At 47.8% G+C, this 19,456-nt stretch overlaps 1 protein-coding gene and 1 long non-coding RNA gene across 4 annotated transcripts in view; both read right to left on the reverse strand.

Annotated features, from left to right (window-relative positions):
• The window catches only part of LOC130159534 (uncharacterized), a 28,753-nt gene extending 20,276 nt beyond the window's left edge, over positions 1-8,477 (reverse strand). The window contains exons 1-3 of one of the 3 annotated variants that reach the window (XR_008825781.1): positions 7,665-7,794; positions 2,864-4,950; positions 721-797 (exon numbers count right to left, since the gene is read on the reverse strand). This is a non-coding gene — a long non-coding RNA (uncharacterized LOC130159534). Of the gene's footprint in view, positions 1-720; positions 798-2,863; positions 4,951-7,664; positions 7,795-7,821 lie in introns of those variants that run through there. The other 2 variants (XR_008825780.1, XR_008825779.1) reach the window with 2 other exon arrangements.
• Positions 8,478-9,899: 1,422 nt separating this feature from the next.
• Positions 9,900-19,456, reverse strand: part of CMIP (c-Maf inducing protein) — a 139,002-nt gene continuing 129,445 nt past the window's right edge. The window contains exons 16-21 of the mRNA XM_056361252.1: positions 19,185-19,325; positions 18,174-18,221; positions 17,261-17,407; positions 15,679-15,784; positions 14,472-14,542; positions 9,900-11,931 (exon numbers count right to left, since the gene is read on the reverse strand). Of these exons, the coding sequence (XP_056217227.1) occupies positions 11,878-11,931; positions 14,472-14,542; positions 15,679-15,784; positions 17,261-17,407; positions 18,174-18,221; positions 19,185-19,325 (567 nt within the window). The 3' untranslated portion in view covers positions 9,900-11,877. The remainder of the gene's footprint in view (positions 11,932-14,471; positions 14,543-15,678; positions 15,785-17,260; positions 17,408-18,173; positions 18,222-19,184; positions 19,326-19,456) is intronic.

The raw sequence follows: 19,456 nt of genomic DNA on the forward strand, positions 1-19,456 counted from the left end.
AGACAACATTACAGCAACAGAAGAGATGGCATAGCACGCGCTAATTACGCTGCCATGGATATTTCTCTTTTGCAGGTTTGAGGATAATACTGAGATTTTTATCAAAGCCCAAGGGAGCAAAAAACCAGAGGAGCTGGTATTCACTGGGAGTTAAGCACCCAATTCATTGAATGATTATTCAATAGCTTTTGCCCCGCTGTTCAGCCAAATCGTGTAAGAGCACATTCAACTCTCTCATCAGCAACCCGCAATAAGAAAAATCACCCATAATCCAGCTTCCTCTGGGAACAGACCAATGCCTACACGGTCTTCTTAATGACAGATCAAGCTGTAACAAGAAGCACAAATTCACAATCTGCTATCAGGAAATGTCTAAGGCTTCCTTCTTTTGATTTCTGCAGAGATATTCCTGCTGAGTCACTGGGGTTTTAGTGTCATGTGCTAACGGGAGCTGCGAGAGCGAACCGTGGGCAGGGCTGCCCACTGCTCCTGCCTGCAATCGGAGGCTGGACACCAGCTGAAGGAGCGCCTGGGTGCTTTCCTTGGGCTTTCTTGGCCAAGGCTGCAAGCCAGAATTGGAGTGAAATTGTATTGAAGAAATCATCTAACCCGTACACCAGGCTTTTTAGGTGAATTGTTTCACTGGCTTAACAGGCAACTAGACATCTAGTTATCCAGCCACTCTTTTCCCCGACCCAAGGATGTAATTTGATGACTCACCATCATTCAGGTGACAGCAATGACAGCTGGAGATTTTCCCCAAACAACTGATTTCTGATATGTAATTTGTTTAGATCCTGGTAAAAAAAAAAAAAATCTGCTCCTGATTTTTGTCTCTGTGGTGCTAAACACATCAGTATCAAGTAACACCTTCTGCAGCAGTGACCTGGCTTACGCTGCTTTTGGGAATCATCCAGATTAATGAGGCTCTTTGCTTTTTTGAATCACCCTTCTGAAGCAATCTGTGGAGGCATGGTCTGCCTGAAAAGTGACAACCCCAGATTGCTAATGAATGTCCCCAGGCTTCAGCAAACCTGCTACAAAGCTCACTGAAATTAGCCCAGTGCCTTCGGTTTAGTAAAGATGCCCTGCAACGTGCAGGATGGCAGGTACCCTGCGCTGCGACGAGACTCAGGGCATACGTGCAAGGAGACATTTTGCCCTATTTAGGAAATTGCTGGCTAAGTTATAGGTGACACTATTCACCGGCAGTGTCACTTGCCCCGACACCTTTTCAGTGTGAAGGCAACTCGTCACAGCTGAGATGTGTGTGGAGTTGCCTTATTTACTCTCCTGGGGTGGCATGAATCAGAGTTGAAAAGTGCAGTATGTTGAAGCCAGCCCGTATTCCCATGATGTGCGAGCGTGAGTCACTCAGTGGGGAGATTCTGCCAGGGTCCCTCCTGGACAACCCAGCTCTGCTAAACACGCTGGAAAATCCACAGATAAAAACAGCCCCAGTGACGCACGGGAGCTGAGCAGGCTCCGTGCCTTTTTGGGGAAGCTTCTGAAATGCCGACGTTTCCCCTTGATCAATAATCTGGCTGGCAGGGAAGGGCTTTGAAGCGGTTCAGAAAACACAGCCTTCTGCTCACACAGTCGCTGCTGTTTCTCTCCGGGAAGGTGACAGGCTGGGTAACTCCAGGAGCAGGCAGCAGAAGGATTTCTCTTCCGTGTATATTTAAAGCCAGGCTCTCCTGTAAGAGCCCTTGCTTACAGAAAAGATAATGCAGGATGTGAGAGGGCTTTCTGTGGCATGTGCAAACAAAAGAATTAAGTACAAAAAGTAAGTCCCATCCCAAGGTGCCACAGCTGAATGCTGGTTTTCCTCATCACGTCCTTTCTCCCTCCTCTCGCCAGTGAATACTGCTTGTGGGGTTATCGTGGGAATTAGGGAGCAAACTGGGCTGTAGCAAGTTGGCCTGAACATTCAGAATGGGCTTTTTTGGTTTTAAAATCCATCCCTCACCTGATCCTACGATTAGCAGAGCTGATCCCTCAAGTCCCTGCAACACCGCAGCGAGGGCACCGCGGACAGCGATGGTTTCCATGCTATTGTCCCAACTCAGAGTACAAAGCAAAGCCGCTGACAGGAATGTTTCCAGATAAATATCTCATTAATTTCAACCACAGGCAGCCATGAGTCACTTCCCCTTGACTACACTCCTCTCTTGTCACCAGAAATCAGGTAGTGGAGATCTGGTACTGTGTAAAATTTGTAATTATTTTGAATGAATATAAATAGTTTCGTGATGAGTCTCAAAAATTCAGGCCTAAAACATTCCTTTGTTTTCTCCAGAGATTTGCTATTAGTTAATCACCTTTGCTCCTACCACAGCTGTATAATAAAATGGTAATTTTACGGCAAAACTGTTGGATTTTTATGTAAAGGTAGCAGGTTGGGCTTTCCTTGAACTGTGGTTCTGCCTCCTGGTAAATTGTGCCTTTCCCCCGCAAAAAAAAAAAAATAATACTGGCACGAGGCGATGCTCACCCTCAGGCACCGGCCCTGCAGCGTGCCCGGGGTGGGGGCTCCCCGCCGGTGGCAGGCTGGCTCCCACGTGCCACGCGGGTCTTGGCAGCTCTGCCGTGCCATGCTGCTGCTGAGATTCTCCTTCCCTTCCCTTCCCTTTCCTTTCCAGCAACTGGATCAGCTCGGCTACGCTCTCGGGCAGTGGCGCGACTCGGAGCCTGGTTAATCGCAGACCCTGAAGCCTGAAAGCCAGCAGTGTCTCACATGCCAGCAGCTGTTTCTCTTTTAGACAGATTGGGTTTTCTTTTCACATTTTTTTTTATTCTGGAACAACAACAGCTTGACCAAGATCCAAATCCTCAAGTTCTAAAATAAAAGCAAGAGCGGTACCTCAGCGCACACATGGGCAACCGGAGGGTCTGCGCTGGGGCCACACAGGGCTGGGGCTGCCGCATTTGAAGTGATGTGGTGGCATCATTTGCCACGATAAATCACTGGAGCCTTTAAGCCTGTACGCAATATCCAGTTAAAAAAACCAAAACCAAACAAAAATCCCCAGACTGCTCAATAACCACTCAGGCCTGACTTAAAATACGTTAAAAAAAGAACCTTTCCCACCAGCTATCGTGGGATTTGAATTATATTTTTGCACTGGAGGTGAATTCATGGCAGGACAGACCCCCCAGCCAGCAGCTACCAGATGACCTTCCGTGATGCTGGGGAGGCCTTTGGGATCCTTTTGGGCAGTCAAAGCTACTGCGGGAGCACTGGTCAGGACACTCACACTTGGCCAGGCTATGGCTTGGCTTCAGCTGAGCGTAGCACCGAAATCAGGGCTTTGTTCAGACCAAAACCTCTCGCCAAGCATTCTTCCTTCACTTCAATCGTTGCTCGTTAGCCCATGGATCCACTCTGGTGGCTAATGACTGCTCTTGTCTGAAATCGGTGGATTTCAAGGCAATAACCAAACTTTACGAGGAGTTTCTCATCGATACTGATGAAGACGGGAGAGGAAACACGGCAGGGGGGTGATAAACACTGTCGCTTCGTCTCATGAATTCCCCTAATGCTCCCTGGGGGGTGGTCCCTGGTGCCGAGGGCACTCACAGGCTTTTAACCTGAATCACAGGGAAAAAAATCCGCAGAAGCAGCCTGTGCTGCGGTGGCACAGCCCCCCAGCTAGGAAATGGCTGCAGGCAGGTTGCTTTGTGCTCCATTTCAAGCCCTGGAGGGACCTGAATGTCCCACCTGTGTGCTCTTCCACGGGTCGCCCCCCCAGCCGCTCGCTGCCCCGGGGCCACTCCTGGCCAGGCTCCCCGCAGCCCATGAACCCCGTGCTGACCCACACCAGGCCCCCAAAACCACAGTAACTTTACTCATGAGCAGGTGGAGGCCAACAGCTTGGTTTGGGGCTCCATGAAGACACCGGAGTCCAGCAGTAGATGGGAGGTGACTCGTGGTGCCAGCAATGGCCGGTGGCAGAGCAGCCATGTCCCCACGTCCCTGCGGATGGCAGCTCGCCCTCGTCATCCCTGGGACACGCTGGAGCTGCTGAGAATGCAGCGGGGACAAAAATTGGAAGAATTCACTAACTAACTTCCATAAGGGATGGGGAGCAGGGCGCAGCCCAGAGCCCCTGGGCAGGGGGACAGAGTGAGGAGGAAAAGAAGGAGGAGGAGGAGGAGGAGGAAGGCCCCAGGGCTGCAGTGGTGGCTGTGTGCCGGAGCTCGGGCGGGTTTCCTTGGCAGCCGCAAGCTCAGGGCGCTCACCATACCTAAGTGAAGATTTTGTCGCCATGGCAACATTGATGTCATCAGCTCTGCAGCAGCGTTAACCTCAAGTGCAACTTTTTTTCTTTCTCTTTTTTTTTTCTTTCTTCTTTTTTTTTTCCTTTTTCCTTTTTCCCCCTTGGTTTAGGTATTTTTAAATTTATTTCTTCATTTCTCTCAGGAGGTGACCCTGCTGCCAGGGCCTGCATCAGCACCCACGGATGTCCACCAGCCCCAGCCCCCTCCCGGCATCATGTGGGGGTGGTGGGGAGCCCCACCACCGGCAGCAGTGGGATGGGGCTGTATTTCTGCCCTGTGCCCCCTGACCTGTTTCCCCTGTCCTCGTAAACTGATGGTATTTCCAGGGAAGTTGGTGCGGAAGCTCCCGAAACATGAAGGAAGTGACCTGGGGAGAGGCTTCATACCCGAGGAGATGCCTCATGCTGGCAGACCTGCCTGGATGGCATCTGGGGCTCTTGCCACGCAGGAGCACAACATGCTACAGCGGAGCTGCTGCCGCTCACCTCCCCATCAGCAGGAGTCAGATGGATCCACCAAGGTGGGAATCCGATGTCTCCGCAAGGGATGCAATGCCTGGTGTGAGCATCTGATGGCTGCTCGCGGCTCCGGCTGGGCGGTGGAGGCTGAGCTCTGCCCTTGGCACTCGGCCGAGTTCCATGCCTGCACCAGCACAGTGTCCCCCCTGCACTAAACCAAAAATCCCTCTTCAAATGACAGCCAGCATGGGTTTTTTGAAGAAAAAGTTTGCAAGGGAGTGGGACCTGGCTTCCTCACCAGACTCAAGCGAGAAGGCTCAGCCCTCTGCCAGCCCCAGTCCCAGGGATGGGTATGATCCCGTCAGACAGATCCTCGATTCCCCTGGAGCCTCCTTTAACTTCCACGTATCAGGACTACTGCTGTTAATAGCGGGCCATTGCAGAAGTCTGGGTCAGGCTGTTCCAGCCAAAAATATTCTACATGTTACCCAGTTCACTGCGATGTTAAAACAAGCATTTCACCTAATGGACGGGGCAGGAGTAAGGTTACAGCTGAGCCTGGCTTTTCCTCACACACAGCCCTTCTCCCTGAGTCATGGGGAACTGTTGTTTTAGCTGTAGCTGGGATTTTTATAAAGGTCTGCTTTTTTTTCTGCTTTTTTTTTTTTTTTTTGGTACACTGGACAAATCCTGCTCCCACACCAGCCCATTGTGCAGGGTGGGACCTGCTCTTTTCCTTACTGGGAAGGAGATCTACATGGGCCTCACCTGCCCAGCACTGGGCATGCAGGCGTGGGGATGCTCACCCAGCCCTGCCACTCCTCATCCCATCCATCACAGCTGGAGAAAACGCCACGTGGAAGGGAGATGGCCGGTAAAATAGGATCAGAGAACAGAAAATCCTAGTCGACGGTACTTTTTCTCCTTTATAAGCAACAATCAACCAAAACTTGCATCTTTTTAACGTCCTGATACTTAAAATGAAATTCAAAGCATTCCTGATAAATGTGTTTCTGGAGCCTTCAAGGTTCACAACCCTGCCTCTCAGCGCAGCAGTAAATTACGAAACCTAACTGCAAGATCTCAAAGCACCTGGCAAATGAGTCAGTAACATTAGTTATCCTTAATGTCATCATAATTGGTAAAATATGGAAAGAAAAGTATCCCTAAGCCAAGGTTTCTATATTTTAAATATAACTAGGTATACCGCATACCAAAGACACTAGCAACACTTTAATAAAAGCGAGACAGTCAGCAGGTCTCTGACCCTGTATTCAAAGCAAACGTTTCTTTTTAAAAGAACTGCATGTAGTTTAATACAAAGGCACTGACTCTGTAGTAAAGGCACAGGCAAACCCAGGAGATTCTGGGTGGGAGAGACTGAGGTTTAACAGTGTCTCTGTTACCTGCTGCAAACGATTCAACTTCAAATGTATGCTGCAGCAAAATTTAAGGATTAATGTTTGATATTATATCCCAGCTGGAACAAACATTAACAAGAAACTGGTTACTATATCAACTGCCAGATCTGTGAAGCAAACTGGTTAATTTAGGTGTTGAGACCAATTCGATGCTAGTAATGAACCGAACACGAGCTGGGAGCTACGTTCTGATACACAGGCCTTTGTAGAGATCGGCAGGAAAAGGACACGTATTGGCATTGGCAGGGCTGTGCCAACAAGGTTCATTCACGACCAGCGGACTTCTGTGAGGTTAGTGTATGCATATATTTAAAAGCTGATAGGGCCCAATTTAAAATTACAAATAAATTACAGTACTTGTTGAGCTGGTTGGTGAAAAACGTAAAAGTGAGATTGCCTAAAAAAAAATAATAAAAAAAGCAGGTACCAGGCTAGCAGGACAAATACCTATGTGTTTAATATCACTGGCAAAAAGGATATTCCAAGTTCTGTTATTAATAAAAAATGGCTCAACTCAAATATTTACTTAAGATTTGCCCCAGTCAATAGAAAAGAGAATGGAAAAAACCCTGCATGGTAACATCTGCTTAAAGCAAGCATTTTGAGATACGTGTACTCTATTTAGTTGGAAAATATAATTAAAAATTCAAAACGCAGCAATATAGTTGAGTGATGTGTTCTAATGGGTACAGCTGGTTGGCTTTACAGAGGCTGGGAGAGGTCAGCGTTGCCTTCAGCGTGGGAATGATGGTAGCACTCTGCTCTGATTGCTTATAGACACGTAGAAAGTCTCAAGGAGCTCTGTTCCAGATTAGAAATCCTCATACACATGAGACGGGAGGTTACTCCTGCTCCCAGCCATCAGGGGAGTGGAAATCCTGAAGATGGAGAGAGCCCCAGCTCCTGCTGTTGTCCAGAGGACAGCAGTCTTGGGTGGCGCTGGCATCCACCCTTCGCTTTTGAGCCCATCCTCACTCTTGCCTACCTCTACTGCATTTAGGGATGGCTACCCGGCGTCCAGGCCTTAAACCAATCTGCCAGCAAGGTCTTTGGACCTTCCCGCTGTATTTCCAAGAGGACTTTACCTGAATAGAGGCTCGATGCTCCCTGGGAAGCATAAGGAGTGAAGAATATCTTTTTGTTCTCAGTGCTGAGGCTCAGACATGGAGCCTCTCCCTGCTTGGCAGTGGTGGCCCTGACACAGGGACAAGGCCTGCTCAAAGCCCGTTGACAAGGCTTGCCCACGCTGGGGACACGCAGCCATCTCTCAGGTCATGATACCCACAGACCTCGAGAGGGCACTGAGCAACCTGCAGACCTGTCCTGAGGGCAGCCCAGGTGCCCCACGTCCGCCCTGGTGCCACCACCCACCACACCTCCCCCGTGAGGTCCCAGGACCAGCGTTAGGCACGGAGCCTCAGGTCCTCACGGACGGGGCTTGCAGATAACCCGGGCTCCACCTGGTGTGAAAGGACCCCATGAAGATAATGTACCAAGCTCTTACCTGGTAAGAATACAACCAGACAACGCTTCAGGTCAGCAGCTGTTTCAGCACTCCCCTCCGAGAAAATCCACGCCTAATTGTCAGGATTTTAGGCATGTATTTTACTCTCTGAGTAACATACAAGCTGCACCTACCCAGCCAGGAAAGCTGCACCTACCCAGCCAGGAAAGCGGAGGCAACTGGCACTTTGTGAGATTCACTCTGTGTTTGGTCTTCTGAAACTCACAACGTAGCCGCGAGCAGTGGAAGCAGCGATAGGAAGGCAGGACAACCGCAGGGTTTTAACAAGGACGTGAGAAAATTGCTCCTGAACCAAGGCACCGCTGCGGCTTTGTGCTCTTTGGGCTTGTATCAAAGCTCTCGCGCTGGTTTGGGTTGAAAGCCGAAAGCTGCAGGTTGGACAGCCCCGGTATTCACAGTCCCCGGGAAGACGGGGCTGCAGTAACCTCCCCGACGCAGTCCGGCAGCTCCCGCACGGCTCGGATCAGCAGCAGGCAGCAGCTGAAAGGCAGGCAGAAAGGCACCGTCACCCAGGTGAAACCACCACGGACCCCCACGAGCCCCAGTGCTGCAGTAGAAAAAACCTCAGAAAACCCTTCCTGGGCACAAGCTCGGCAGCTCTTCCCACGCCCCGTCTAATCCTCCCCTCCTGCGACCGACGGGAGAGCCCCCGGTGCGACCCGAGCCCCGAGGGTGCCTAACCACGCCGGCTCGTAGCTGCCGCAGGCTGGAGGCCAAGGCCACCCGCCCTGGCACCGAGGTGGCCCCCACGAGGTGACACAGCCCACAAGTCCCCGTTTATTTAACAGCACGGCCCTCACCTTCGAGCTCGCTCCCGTTTTGTGGCTGCCACCACAGGGACGAGCGTTTGCTGGGCCAGGAGAGGGCACGAAGCCCAGCGGGGCGACCCGCAGGCTGAAGGGGGGTGCCCCCACGCCCCTTCCCCGCTCGCTCCCGGCCACCCACGTGGCGCGAGGATGAGACCAACACGCTGTGGATGTCTGAGCTTCTTCCACCGCTGCCGAGCCCACCCGCCATGGCAGGCTGCCGGGGGTCATCCCCCGCGGGAGGCAGAGATGTTCTACCTGATCCCAGCCAGGCCCAAAGCTCTCCTTCCCTGGGCAATTTCTCACTCCCTCATGCAGCATCACGGGAATATTTCTGGCTCTTCAGGGGCCAGAGAGGCTTTGTGAAGTCCCTGCCGCGGCCAGGGGAGGACAGCCCAAGCACAGCAGTAACTGGCTCAAGGGGAAAAGACTTGAAAAGCCTGACAGCCGCAGCTACAGCTGCTGCGTTGCACTGGGGGGAAAAATAACGGCACGGTTTATTCTCGTTATCAAGGGCCGTCCTGTGAGCACGTCTTACCTCGGCTGGAAACACCGTACGAACGCTTTTGTCTTCCCATCTCCTAAAGTCTCGCGGAATAGGACAGAAACACAGATAAAAATGAGAGCACAGGAGCCAGGTAACATACATGACGAAGGTGGCTCTCAGAACAGCTGCAGGAATTGGTTTCAAGCGGGGCCCATTTGTTTAAAAGCTAAAGAAGTTTAGTAATTGCCTAGACGATCGACGCAGAGTTGCGAAGTTCCAGCTGGATTTTATCCGCTGGCATGCAGCCCACCCAGCGGCAGGCTTCATCAAGGACAGCGAGCAGGACGCAAACGCAGCAGATCCTTCCCTTTGGACGCTGCCCTGAAACGCACCTGAAGATCCAGGAGCCCCCCCTCTCCAGTCTGGAAATGCCCCAGTGTTCCCAGCACTGCCTACTTCAGGCAACCAGCACAAAAAAAGACCCACCAATGCAACTCTTTTGATGGCCAGTGCAAAGAACTCCTTGAGCCCGTGCCGGATTAGGAACGGTGCAGATAAATGGTCTCGGGGAGGGATGCAAGAACCAGACGCGCAGAGATGCAGCTGTCCTCCTCCTCCTCGTCCCCTTGAGGTGACGGTGCCTCAAAACCTGGTGACTGGTGGAAGACACCCAGGCGGCTGCCTGCTGGTCCCCCCGGTTTGCAAACGGGGAACAGGGCAGCGCTGAGGCACGCGTGTGGGGAGCAGAGCAGCAGCACCGAGCGAGCGGCAAGAGGGCGGCTCTTGGGGACACCGTGGCTCTTGGGGACACCGTCCTCAGAAAGCCATCGTCCTCCAGCTCCGGCCTCTGCGCCTCCCACACCATCCTCACGCCATCGGGCCTGCAAAAGCTTCCTTCAAAGGAAACACAAAGCACGCAGCTAAAAGATATTCACTTACAGTTTATTTTTGCCTGAAATTATTTCACATCTCTTTGTACACAGCTACAGAACAGTAGTAGTAAACCATTGGTAAAAGCAACAGTGCTAAGGAAAATGTTGGCATAATTTTTCTTCTTTTATTTTTTTTTTCTCATTTTCTTTCTTCCCATACTGCATCCTCATACAGTTTGGGATTTGAAGGGGGGGGGGGGGTGAAACCTGGCACACCATGTGAGTTAAGACTCAATTTCTGTTTCATTTATTTTAAAAAAAAAAAAAAAGAAAAAAAAAAGAAAAAAAGAAAAACAGAAAAAAAACCACCCCATGATTTGGGTAGGGGTTGTCTACACAGCAACAAAGTTTAAAAAAAAACAGAAACAAACAAACAAAAAACACAACCAAAAGCTTGGCTTCCATTGAATAAGATTAAATATATATATTTATATATAAAAAATTACATTGGCTGTATGTGAAACCTTGAGGTGCTGAAGAATAAAATAAAGGTGTTAAACAGAAGAAAAACTTATTTTTGTTTTTTTTTGTTGTTGTTTTTTTTTAAATAAGCAGCTCTGTACAATGAAGGCTCATTCTGAAAAAAAAAGTAAAAGTCAACAGCGTAGTTATAAAAGAAACCACAATTTTAAAAAAATCATCTTCTAAGCAATTGTGGAATTTGAAAAATGTAGCAGTCACATTTACAGACAGGTCAGAGCTATCGGATCAGCAACACCGCGATTTTTTTCAGTCTCCCCAGAGGAACATGCAGAACAATGCGTGCACAGAACAGGTAGGGGGAGGGGGGGAGGGCGGGGGGGCAATAGAAAAAGCTGATGCACAAAATGGAGGGAGAGCTTTTTTTTTTTTTTTTTCCCCTCTTTTTGAAATATCGGACGTAAACAGAAAACAACCGAGGCAAGTTGTAAAACCTACAGTGTTTTGCGAATACCCCATTGCCAAAATAAAGGATGCCTTTCCCCCAGCTCCCGTGTTTAAACCTGACGTGGTTGAAAAGACTAAAGAAAGTTTTCAGACTTCGGAAGGAAATGTGACTTTTATTAAGCCCTGCACCCCCTCCCCCAACAACCATACCCCCCTTGATAGGTATTTTCCTTCCTATTTGATAACATCTGAGGCATTTTGAAATCAAAAAGACAACGCGATGAATGTTGTGACAGAGAGGGAGTATAATACAGTATGCATTACTAAAAGGCAATTCTTCAAAGAGGACAATTCCTTTAAAAAAAAATAATAATAACAACAAGACAGCAAACTAGTTTATACAGTACTATACGCAAAAAAAGGGTAAAAGAATTAACAATTCATAAATAAAACACAGGTCCCAGACCTGTTATTTGTGAACCATTTTCTTAAATAGGTGCATTATGTAAATCTTATGTACAACAAAATTACTTTGCATAACAACTGCAAGGACATGGAAGGAGGTGAAAATCATATTGGTTTTGGTTTTCTTCTCTTGAGATTTTCGTAAGTTTGATTTTCTGAAGCAAAACTGGTGAAAGAGGAGTTCTGACTGGATGGGTGCCAGCCAAGAAAACCCAGGTAAATAATGACAAATGATTTTTTTTTTTTTTCCTCCACACGGCATAAAACACAAAGGCAAATAAAATCCACAAAGGTGGTTTTTTTCCTCTTTATAATCCTCTTGCTGCTACAAAGTCCTTTCTTTTTCTTTCTTTTTTTTTTTTTTTTTTTTCCTCCTCCTTTTCGATTTAAATTATGTTGATTCCGAAATCACAAAGCTGAAAGAATCCAGCCGGGTCCAGGCTTGCCCCATCCCTCCCCCTTGATACACACAACGCCACTCCTCTACCCCACAACCGTGACTCCTGCCATCAAGTCTCAGGACTGGCTGCTCTACAGGTATTAGCCAAAAAGTTATTTTCCGGTTTGTTTTTCTCTGTTTGCTTTAAAAATCTTTTCCTTCTCGTAAGAAGCAAAAGAGAAGCGTCGGAGGCAGTTCACCACGCTTCGGTGTAGCGGACATCCACTTCCTTCAGGTTGGGGAGTTTAGCCTGCGCGGGAGGGTGAGAAAAGGTCAGAATTAGTGTCACGTGTTCAGGACTCGGGGAGAAAGTTCCCATCAGATCTGTACCGTCAGCAAACCGGGAAGATCGATCTAGCGGCCACAAACTGCAGCAAGATGCGCTACGACCTCAGCCCTGCGGAGGACCAGTGCCGGGTCCAGCAGCCAGCCGAAGTGTTCACGTGGCAAGGAAGGAACAAGATGCTGAGCTTCTACCGACACACAAAACTACGTCACACCTGCAGCAAAAATTAGTGGCTCTAGTACAACCCATGCAGCAGCGTTCAGGTCCAGATCGGACCCCAATCTTTATTTTTTATACAAACGCTTAGCAAAATTTGTTTGCCAAGACTCCAGCAGTGAAGGCGGCGGATTCAAACCGCAGCAGCCAGCCATACGCTCCTTCCCCAGCCTGCGCATGAAGCCATCGCTCGATTTTCCCCTCCATGCGTTACAAAAATCCAGAGCGCCTCAGCAACTTTTGGTGTCTCTGCGGTCTCCTTTCCATAACTCCACCGCGGTTGGACATATTGTTCCTGAATTACCCTGCGCGAGGCAGATGGGAATCGGCTGTTTGCACTGTGCCTACTTGCTGGTCCCGTTTCCATGCTCTCTGACCATAATTGTACGGCTAATTCTCTCAAAACAAATAAACACGTTTAATTAGGCTAGGGCATAATTGAGGAGTTGGAAGTTTCTAAGAGTCATTATTACCTCACTGCTTGATTTATGTGCACGCATATTTTGATAAGAGCTAGTCATAATCCTACAGACACTGCCAGCAAATAATTTTTCAGTTAGGCAATAATGACTTCAGTAGTGGGTGTTTATTTATTGTCTGGTTCAGCCTGCCTGGTACATATGTGGGTGTCTGTGTGTGCAAGCGTGTTTAGTGGGGTGGGGGATGGAGCAGAGAGGAAATGTCATCACTGGCTTGTGCCCCAAACACTCTCGCAGACCAAGGGGAGAAGAAGGAAAGATTTGTATCAAAAATACGTTCTTTGATGTCTGAGCTGTTCTCAACAGACCTACAACCATGCGCCCCAGGGAAAGAAACTATTACCCTCCCTTCGAACACACACAGAGCTCTCAAAAAATGGCCACGAAGATAAATTTCAATGAAAGAGGTGAGAGGGGAAAAAGTGACGCACGCCTGTTTTCTCAGCTTTTTTAATTTTCTGCAATCATCGGGACTTTGCTCACAGCCAGTTTTGCTGTTTGCCCTGGCAAGTCGCTTTCTGGCGTTGCTGGGAAGGACTGTTAACGCAATACCAGAGCACAGGGAACCGGTTAGGAAAATCCCAGTTTGGGTAGAGAGTTAGTGGCAAAGGGGCTCAGAAGCAGGGGTAGGACTGGGGGAGCCTTTCAATAGACTTAATTTCAGAGCCCTGGCCCAAATACAGCATTGAACTTGATTGCCTGTAAACGCTTGGGGCCTGATACAAGCTCCATTGTGTGAACCCATCTGCAAGCCAGCTGTTAATTCCAAGGACGACTTCTTTGCATATACAATTGTGACACAAGTTTTGAAATCTTGATCTTGAAAAATCCATGCTAGCAGCACTGCAACAGAGTCCCTGGGGGAGCCCTGGCTCCACAGCCAGAACCGAAGATCCACGTTCGCAGTGAATTTTGAAAGCAGAGCAGTTTCAGGACTTGCCTCAAGTTCGAAACTCAACCCAAGGCTGTGACCTTTTTGACTAAACCTGGCACAACCTCAGGCATCAGCACACAAGAGAACATGATGTTGAGTTTCATCTTGTTTCTGCGCCTGGGTTTATAAGGTAAGGCTGCGGGACATGCGACTCATGCAACACCAGAGTGAAGACAAAAGGCCACACGAGGTCATGAAAGCCAGCGCATCTCAGGCTGCCTTTGTCTGAAACCACCTGGGGCCGTTCCCCTCCCACAGTTACATTCTCCTTCTTTACACCATTTTGCTGAAGTGGTTGTAAATTCACAGCACACACGGTAACCCCAGATGTCTTGAATGTCAAACTCGGGAACTGGGCATTTGTGCAGGTGCTTCTGTATCAAGCCCAGTTGCTGTCCCAGAGGTGTCAAGATAAACTTGCACCTCCCTCAACGCTTTTAATTCTCCCTGTGCCCTCTGAATCAAAGCTCCGTAATGCTCTTCACCCACATTACCTGCGGTCCTGGTCGCAGCACAGGACGTGGCTCTGGAGACGTGCACTCGATTTTGCCTGTCTGTCTATCCTCATTGGAAACGATCTGTTTATGAAACCTTGACTGTTAACAGCACTGGTGAAAAGAATCAGTTTCTGATTCCATCTCATACTTATCCACTCCACATAATAAATGTTTCCTGCGTCCGTCAAAGCCAGCAACCTCAGAATGCTGTTTTCGGTCATTATCTCCCCAAAGTGACCCATTTCACCCTCTTAGATGACTTTCACGCTACACAGTCCATTCTCCCTGTACTAGGCACTAGCACCATGCACTGGCTAAATCTGCAAGTCCTCCTCCGCCAGTTACTACTCATCTTTAGGGGATGCAATTCAGAAATACCTTGAGATCTTCGTAGGTATCTGCTGAAAGTTTGGTGCTGTTCATATTTAAACTACACAGGCTCTTCATGGCTAAAAGAGAAAACATACAGATTATTTATGATCGTGCTGCTTTTTCTTAAAATACCAGGCTTACAGTAGGCCAAAGCATAAACAAGACATGACTATGTGCAGCGCTCTCAGGAAAAAGCTGAATAGTGTAAAATATAGAAGTAGGAATGGATAAACAGCTGTTTGGGCCCTCATCCAGGAAAAAGTCCCTATTTAGGAAGGGCCATTAAGCGTATGCTTAAGTCCGCTGACTTCAAAGGAGTTGAGGCAACTTCTCATAATCAGTTTCCTGCACATTATTCTGAACAGTGCCCGTTCTCAGTGCTCTGCGTGGTGCACGCAGGGGCCACGCTGATCCAGCAGTGCTCCCTCTCCCCTCCCTGCCCCCGCTTCCATTTTAGGCTCCAGTAGTTAGCAGAATAGTTTCCTAAGATGAGCCATAACTACTGGCCTGTCTGGCACGTCTGTGTAGGATCAAGCCTGTTAAAGGAGGCTCTTAAACCCAACAGGCGAGGTTTATAATACACTGTTGGACGTAGGAAAGGGTCTCGTTCTGGCATGTCAAGCAGCTCTCGGTGCACAGGGGAATCCTGAACGCTGCTCAGATGGCCCCGCTCTGCCTTGCCCTATTTAAATAAAGAATAGCGAGAGTTTCACCTCCCCAAAAAGAAGGAACAAAAGATGCCAGAGAGGGTATGAAACCTGCTGCGCACAGTTGCTCAACGCACTAGTAAGTTGCTACATGGCTTTGCAATCGTCCCCTCCTGCGCCAAAAGGTCAGACCCCCACCCAGAGAGGACACCCACAGGAGGGTGTGCGAAAAAAGCTGGGAAGTCCCAGGGCCACAGGACACCACGTGAGAAGGAGACAAGTGCTGTCAGTGAAGTCAGAGGCAAGAGCTAGAGCACAGGCTGGAACAACAAAGCCCACAGGAGGCGGCTCAGCACCGTCGGGCTCAGATCACCGTCCTGCTTCCCCTGCCTGCACCTGAGCGGGCGGGGAGGGGGGAAGGCTAAACCCACAGACAACCACGGCCTGTCCTGAATCCCTGCAGAAGCAGCGCTGTGGCAGCCAAGAAATCAATCTTCTGTCCGAGCCCAAGTGAATTCCGCCGAACCCACAACAATTTTCCTCTGTAGCTTCTTTGGGACACTTACAGCTCAGTGCCAGCAGCCCAGCGTCCGTGACCGGAGTCTCGCACAGGTTGAGCACTTGCAGCATGGTGAGGTGTTCAGACAGAAGCCGCAACCCTGCGTCTCCGAACTGTGGGGCACAAGCAGAGTTGTTTGCAAACAAGGCACAAACATCGTGTGCGAGTACCTCAGGACAAACGGGGCACATTAAATGAGGTTTGCTGACGAGCCCTCAAAGCCACACTCAGATTGTTTACCGCAATCTCAAATGATAGGAGAGAAAGCAAATAGTTTTATCCCCGTTTTGCAGACGGGGAACAGAAAAATTAAGTGACTTGTGCGCACTTAACCGCAGGCCATCATTTAATTAGAATGGTGCCTTTGAAGTCTGGACTTTGTATGAGAGAGCTCCCACCCAGGCTATACAAAATGGTTATGGCAGTCTCAGCCAGTTCCCAACCACATCACAAAATTAAAAAAAAGCATAATGCAAGTGGTATTAATTAGCTATTTTGGTCTCAAGAACAATGTACTATTGATTGGTAATTGTTCTATTGACCCACTTCATTTCTGCTGTTTCTAAACTCTAGATTAATGGAAACCAGGATATCACAAAATAAAATGGAATCTAAACCCTTTTTTTTAACTTACTAAAAAAAAAAAAAAATCAGACAAAAAGCAGGCTCTTTATCCAATGAAATCAAACTCATTTTGAGCAAGAAGTTTCCAAACCCAAGAGTTACATTGTTAGGACAAATCTGGAGGAGATACATGACAGTCTTAAAACAAGCAAGCAATCAGATTCTACTTCACATTCCCCACACAAAAAGAGGAAACTTCTGGGATACAAAAGCAGTTAGGAAAACAAAACAAGATATTTGCATGACATTTGAGTGGAAAAAAAAACACTGCTTTTTGTGGTTGCACTGGAGATAATCATATTTTCAGCGGGCACTGCAAATAGGTGCTAACAGAAAATGGGGAAAACCTATTCAGTGGAGAACCTCAGAGACCAAAACCAGCAGGGAAATGCAAAAGAAAAAATTAACTTTAAAAGCTCTTTCAATCAACAGCTGAGTAATTTGTCCAGTTAACTTTTTGCTTACAAAATAAACATGTTCTCATTATAGTTTCCCCTCTATTCATTATTTGAGTTTATTTTTGTTGCTGTTGTTTTTAAAGAAATTCTAGTTGATCAGCATTCAGGGCAATTCACTGCCTACGCTGCACAGACTCTCTCTTTTGCTCCAGATGAGCTGCACAGCATCATTTTTTCATCCTAGATGGGTGATGTTGTAAGCACTTCTCAGATGAACTGCAGCACGTGTACTGCAAAATACACAGTATCAACAACACCTAACTGGAACATTCCACCCAAGGTAGCAGCAACCCTTTTATAATTAAAACAAAAACAAACAAACAAAAAAAAAGAAAAACCAGCCTCCAAGATGAGCTATACCATAGAAAGGCCCTGTAAAACCAGCATGAGGGCAAACTCGCTCTAAGCCAGCCTCTTCACACACTCTTCTTGCGCTGAAGTAATGTGAAATTTCAGAATTAGTCAGCACTGATTCGTGCTCTGAGTTTCAGTCTGCAAAGCCCTTACCTGAGTTGACCACAGGTTCAGCTGCTTGAGTGAAGGCAGTTTAATGAGGTGCTCAGCACAAGCACTTGTCACATTGGTAAAGGCCAGGCTGAGGTTTTCCAAATTTCCAAAGGATCCCGAGCTTAGCAAGCGGGCCAGGTCTGCATCCTGAAAGCAAACAACAGATGGATAAGCAAGATTATTGACGACTCAGCCTGCAATCCGCTGCAGTGGTGTCACCGATACTGTTAACCAGCAAGAGTTGCACAATGAAGCTGCTTGTTTACAGTAACAGAGAACCACACAGAGAAGTTTCTGTTTGTTTGGCAAGCTGCTGGGCTCTTGTGGCAGTGTTGCTTCACACACTCTGGGAAAAATTTATCCAGACATTAGGACAGAAATTTTCTTTGCATGTGTATCCTTATGAGACACAAAGGCTTCAGTCAGAGCAAATGTTGAAGCTTGGTCTTTTAACTTAACAAAGATTTCACTGCAACTTCTAGATCCAAACTGCATCCAGGACTGTTACCTGGCCTCAGTGAAGTTAAGTCTGGGCTTACACCAGGCTGAACTGTAACGACGATGGGTGTCTTTCAGACTTTCATGTCTAAGATCCAGGACCGGCCATTGTGAAGTCTGCTTTTTAATGCAGTACTCTGTCCCCAAATCCACCGTTAGTTCCCATTGTAAATTCCAAATCCGCACACCAGTATAAATCTGACAGTCTGATGCTTGTACTGGTGTTGGAAACTGCTGCGCAAACCCAAGAGCAGAAATACGCCCTTGCTTGTGTAAACTCCGGTCGTGTTGACAGAGCAAGCGGAATGGCTCCCCTCTTGACTGACCAAAACCACTGTGCCACATGGCAAACATAAATCAAGTGTTTAAATATGGAAAGACCAAGCTTGTTTTTCTATCGACATGATTAACTTACTGTGGACTTGGATGGCAGTGTTAACCTTGTGGGACCACCTTTTCTTTGCTGCAAGAGAAAAGATATTTTAGTCAAAGAAGCTGCCATTCTACATTTCAGACCAACCGAAGCATAGCAAGCTCTTTGCTAAAGCAAATCCTGCTCCGGTTACAAAGCTCCCTGCCAGCCCTTCCACCTCTTCTCTGTTTTTTTCTGCACAGACAGATTTTTTTCTGAGTGCCAGATGCAGGCCTGTTGCCACCCAGGGGACATCCACTAACTGCAGCTGGTGGTCTCTGTGCCACGGGGCAGCATCGTGTCTGATGCAGCCTGCCACTACTTGGTTACTTTCACTTTAAAAGCCAACAGGCTTAAAATGCTGGGCTAAGATAGCAAAGGGGTTGAGACTGCACCGCTGACAAAATAATTTGTCTTCAAAAAAAAAAAAAGCATATACTTTTCAGGCTGGCAGCAGGGGTTAAAGAAGACAAACATAAATGTGAAAGAGGGAAGAGGAAGACTCTGGGTGTATTTGCATAGGTGAAAAAGTGCTAATGAGAGCAGATCTATCTTCAATCTGAAGATCCTGACTTTAAAATCAGGAAAAGATCTTTTTCTCATAGGCTCTAGCCTCCGAGAACTAGACCTAAAGACCATCTCAGTAAAATGCTGTGAATGTCAAAGCATTAAGAAATGCTGGCGAGCACTAAAACCATTTGCTACTCATATGTCAAAAGGTGGCAGAATTTGACAAGCTGACTTGTAAGATCTTAAGACAGCGGGATTTCACCTCTATTCTTTCACATGGATTCTAAGCAGGTTATTGAGTATCATACATAAACACAGTATGGGATAAGACACGTCAGTAAACAACCCACAGTATATATATTCACAGTAAAATCTTCCAAATACTGCTCCCATCCTGTTGTTAACCAGGAATTTCACACCCTGCTTGTCTTTCTTTTGTACCTCCATTTCTGGAGAGTACAGACCACAATGTGCTATGGCAATACTGCATGCAGGGCGACATACCAGCTCTTTTAACTCCCTCTGCCTGTCACACAGCTGTTCATACATTCTCTTTCCCACGTCTGTGCTTTCCAGGGTAGAGATGATCTGGAGTTGTGTGTCATTATTATCGATGATGTTGTATTCCAGCATCAAACACAAAATCTAGCAGCAGAATGAAAGAAGAGCGGTCACTGCAGTGCTTACCTTCACTTTCTTCCAAATATCCCAATTACAGTGGGCAGCACGGTAGTTTAAATTACGGGGTAAATTTTTAGAGCATGCATTATGCAGGC

Source organism: Falco biarmicus, chromosome 15 (genome assembly GCF_023638135.1).
Source record: "Falco biarmicus isolate bFalBia1 chromosome 15, bFalBia1.pri, whole genome shotgun sequence".
In the NCBI taxonomy this organism is placed as follows: Eukaryota; Metazoa; Chordata; class Aves; order Falconiformes; family Falconidae; genus Falco; species Falco biarmicus.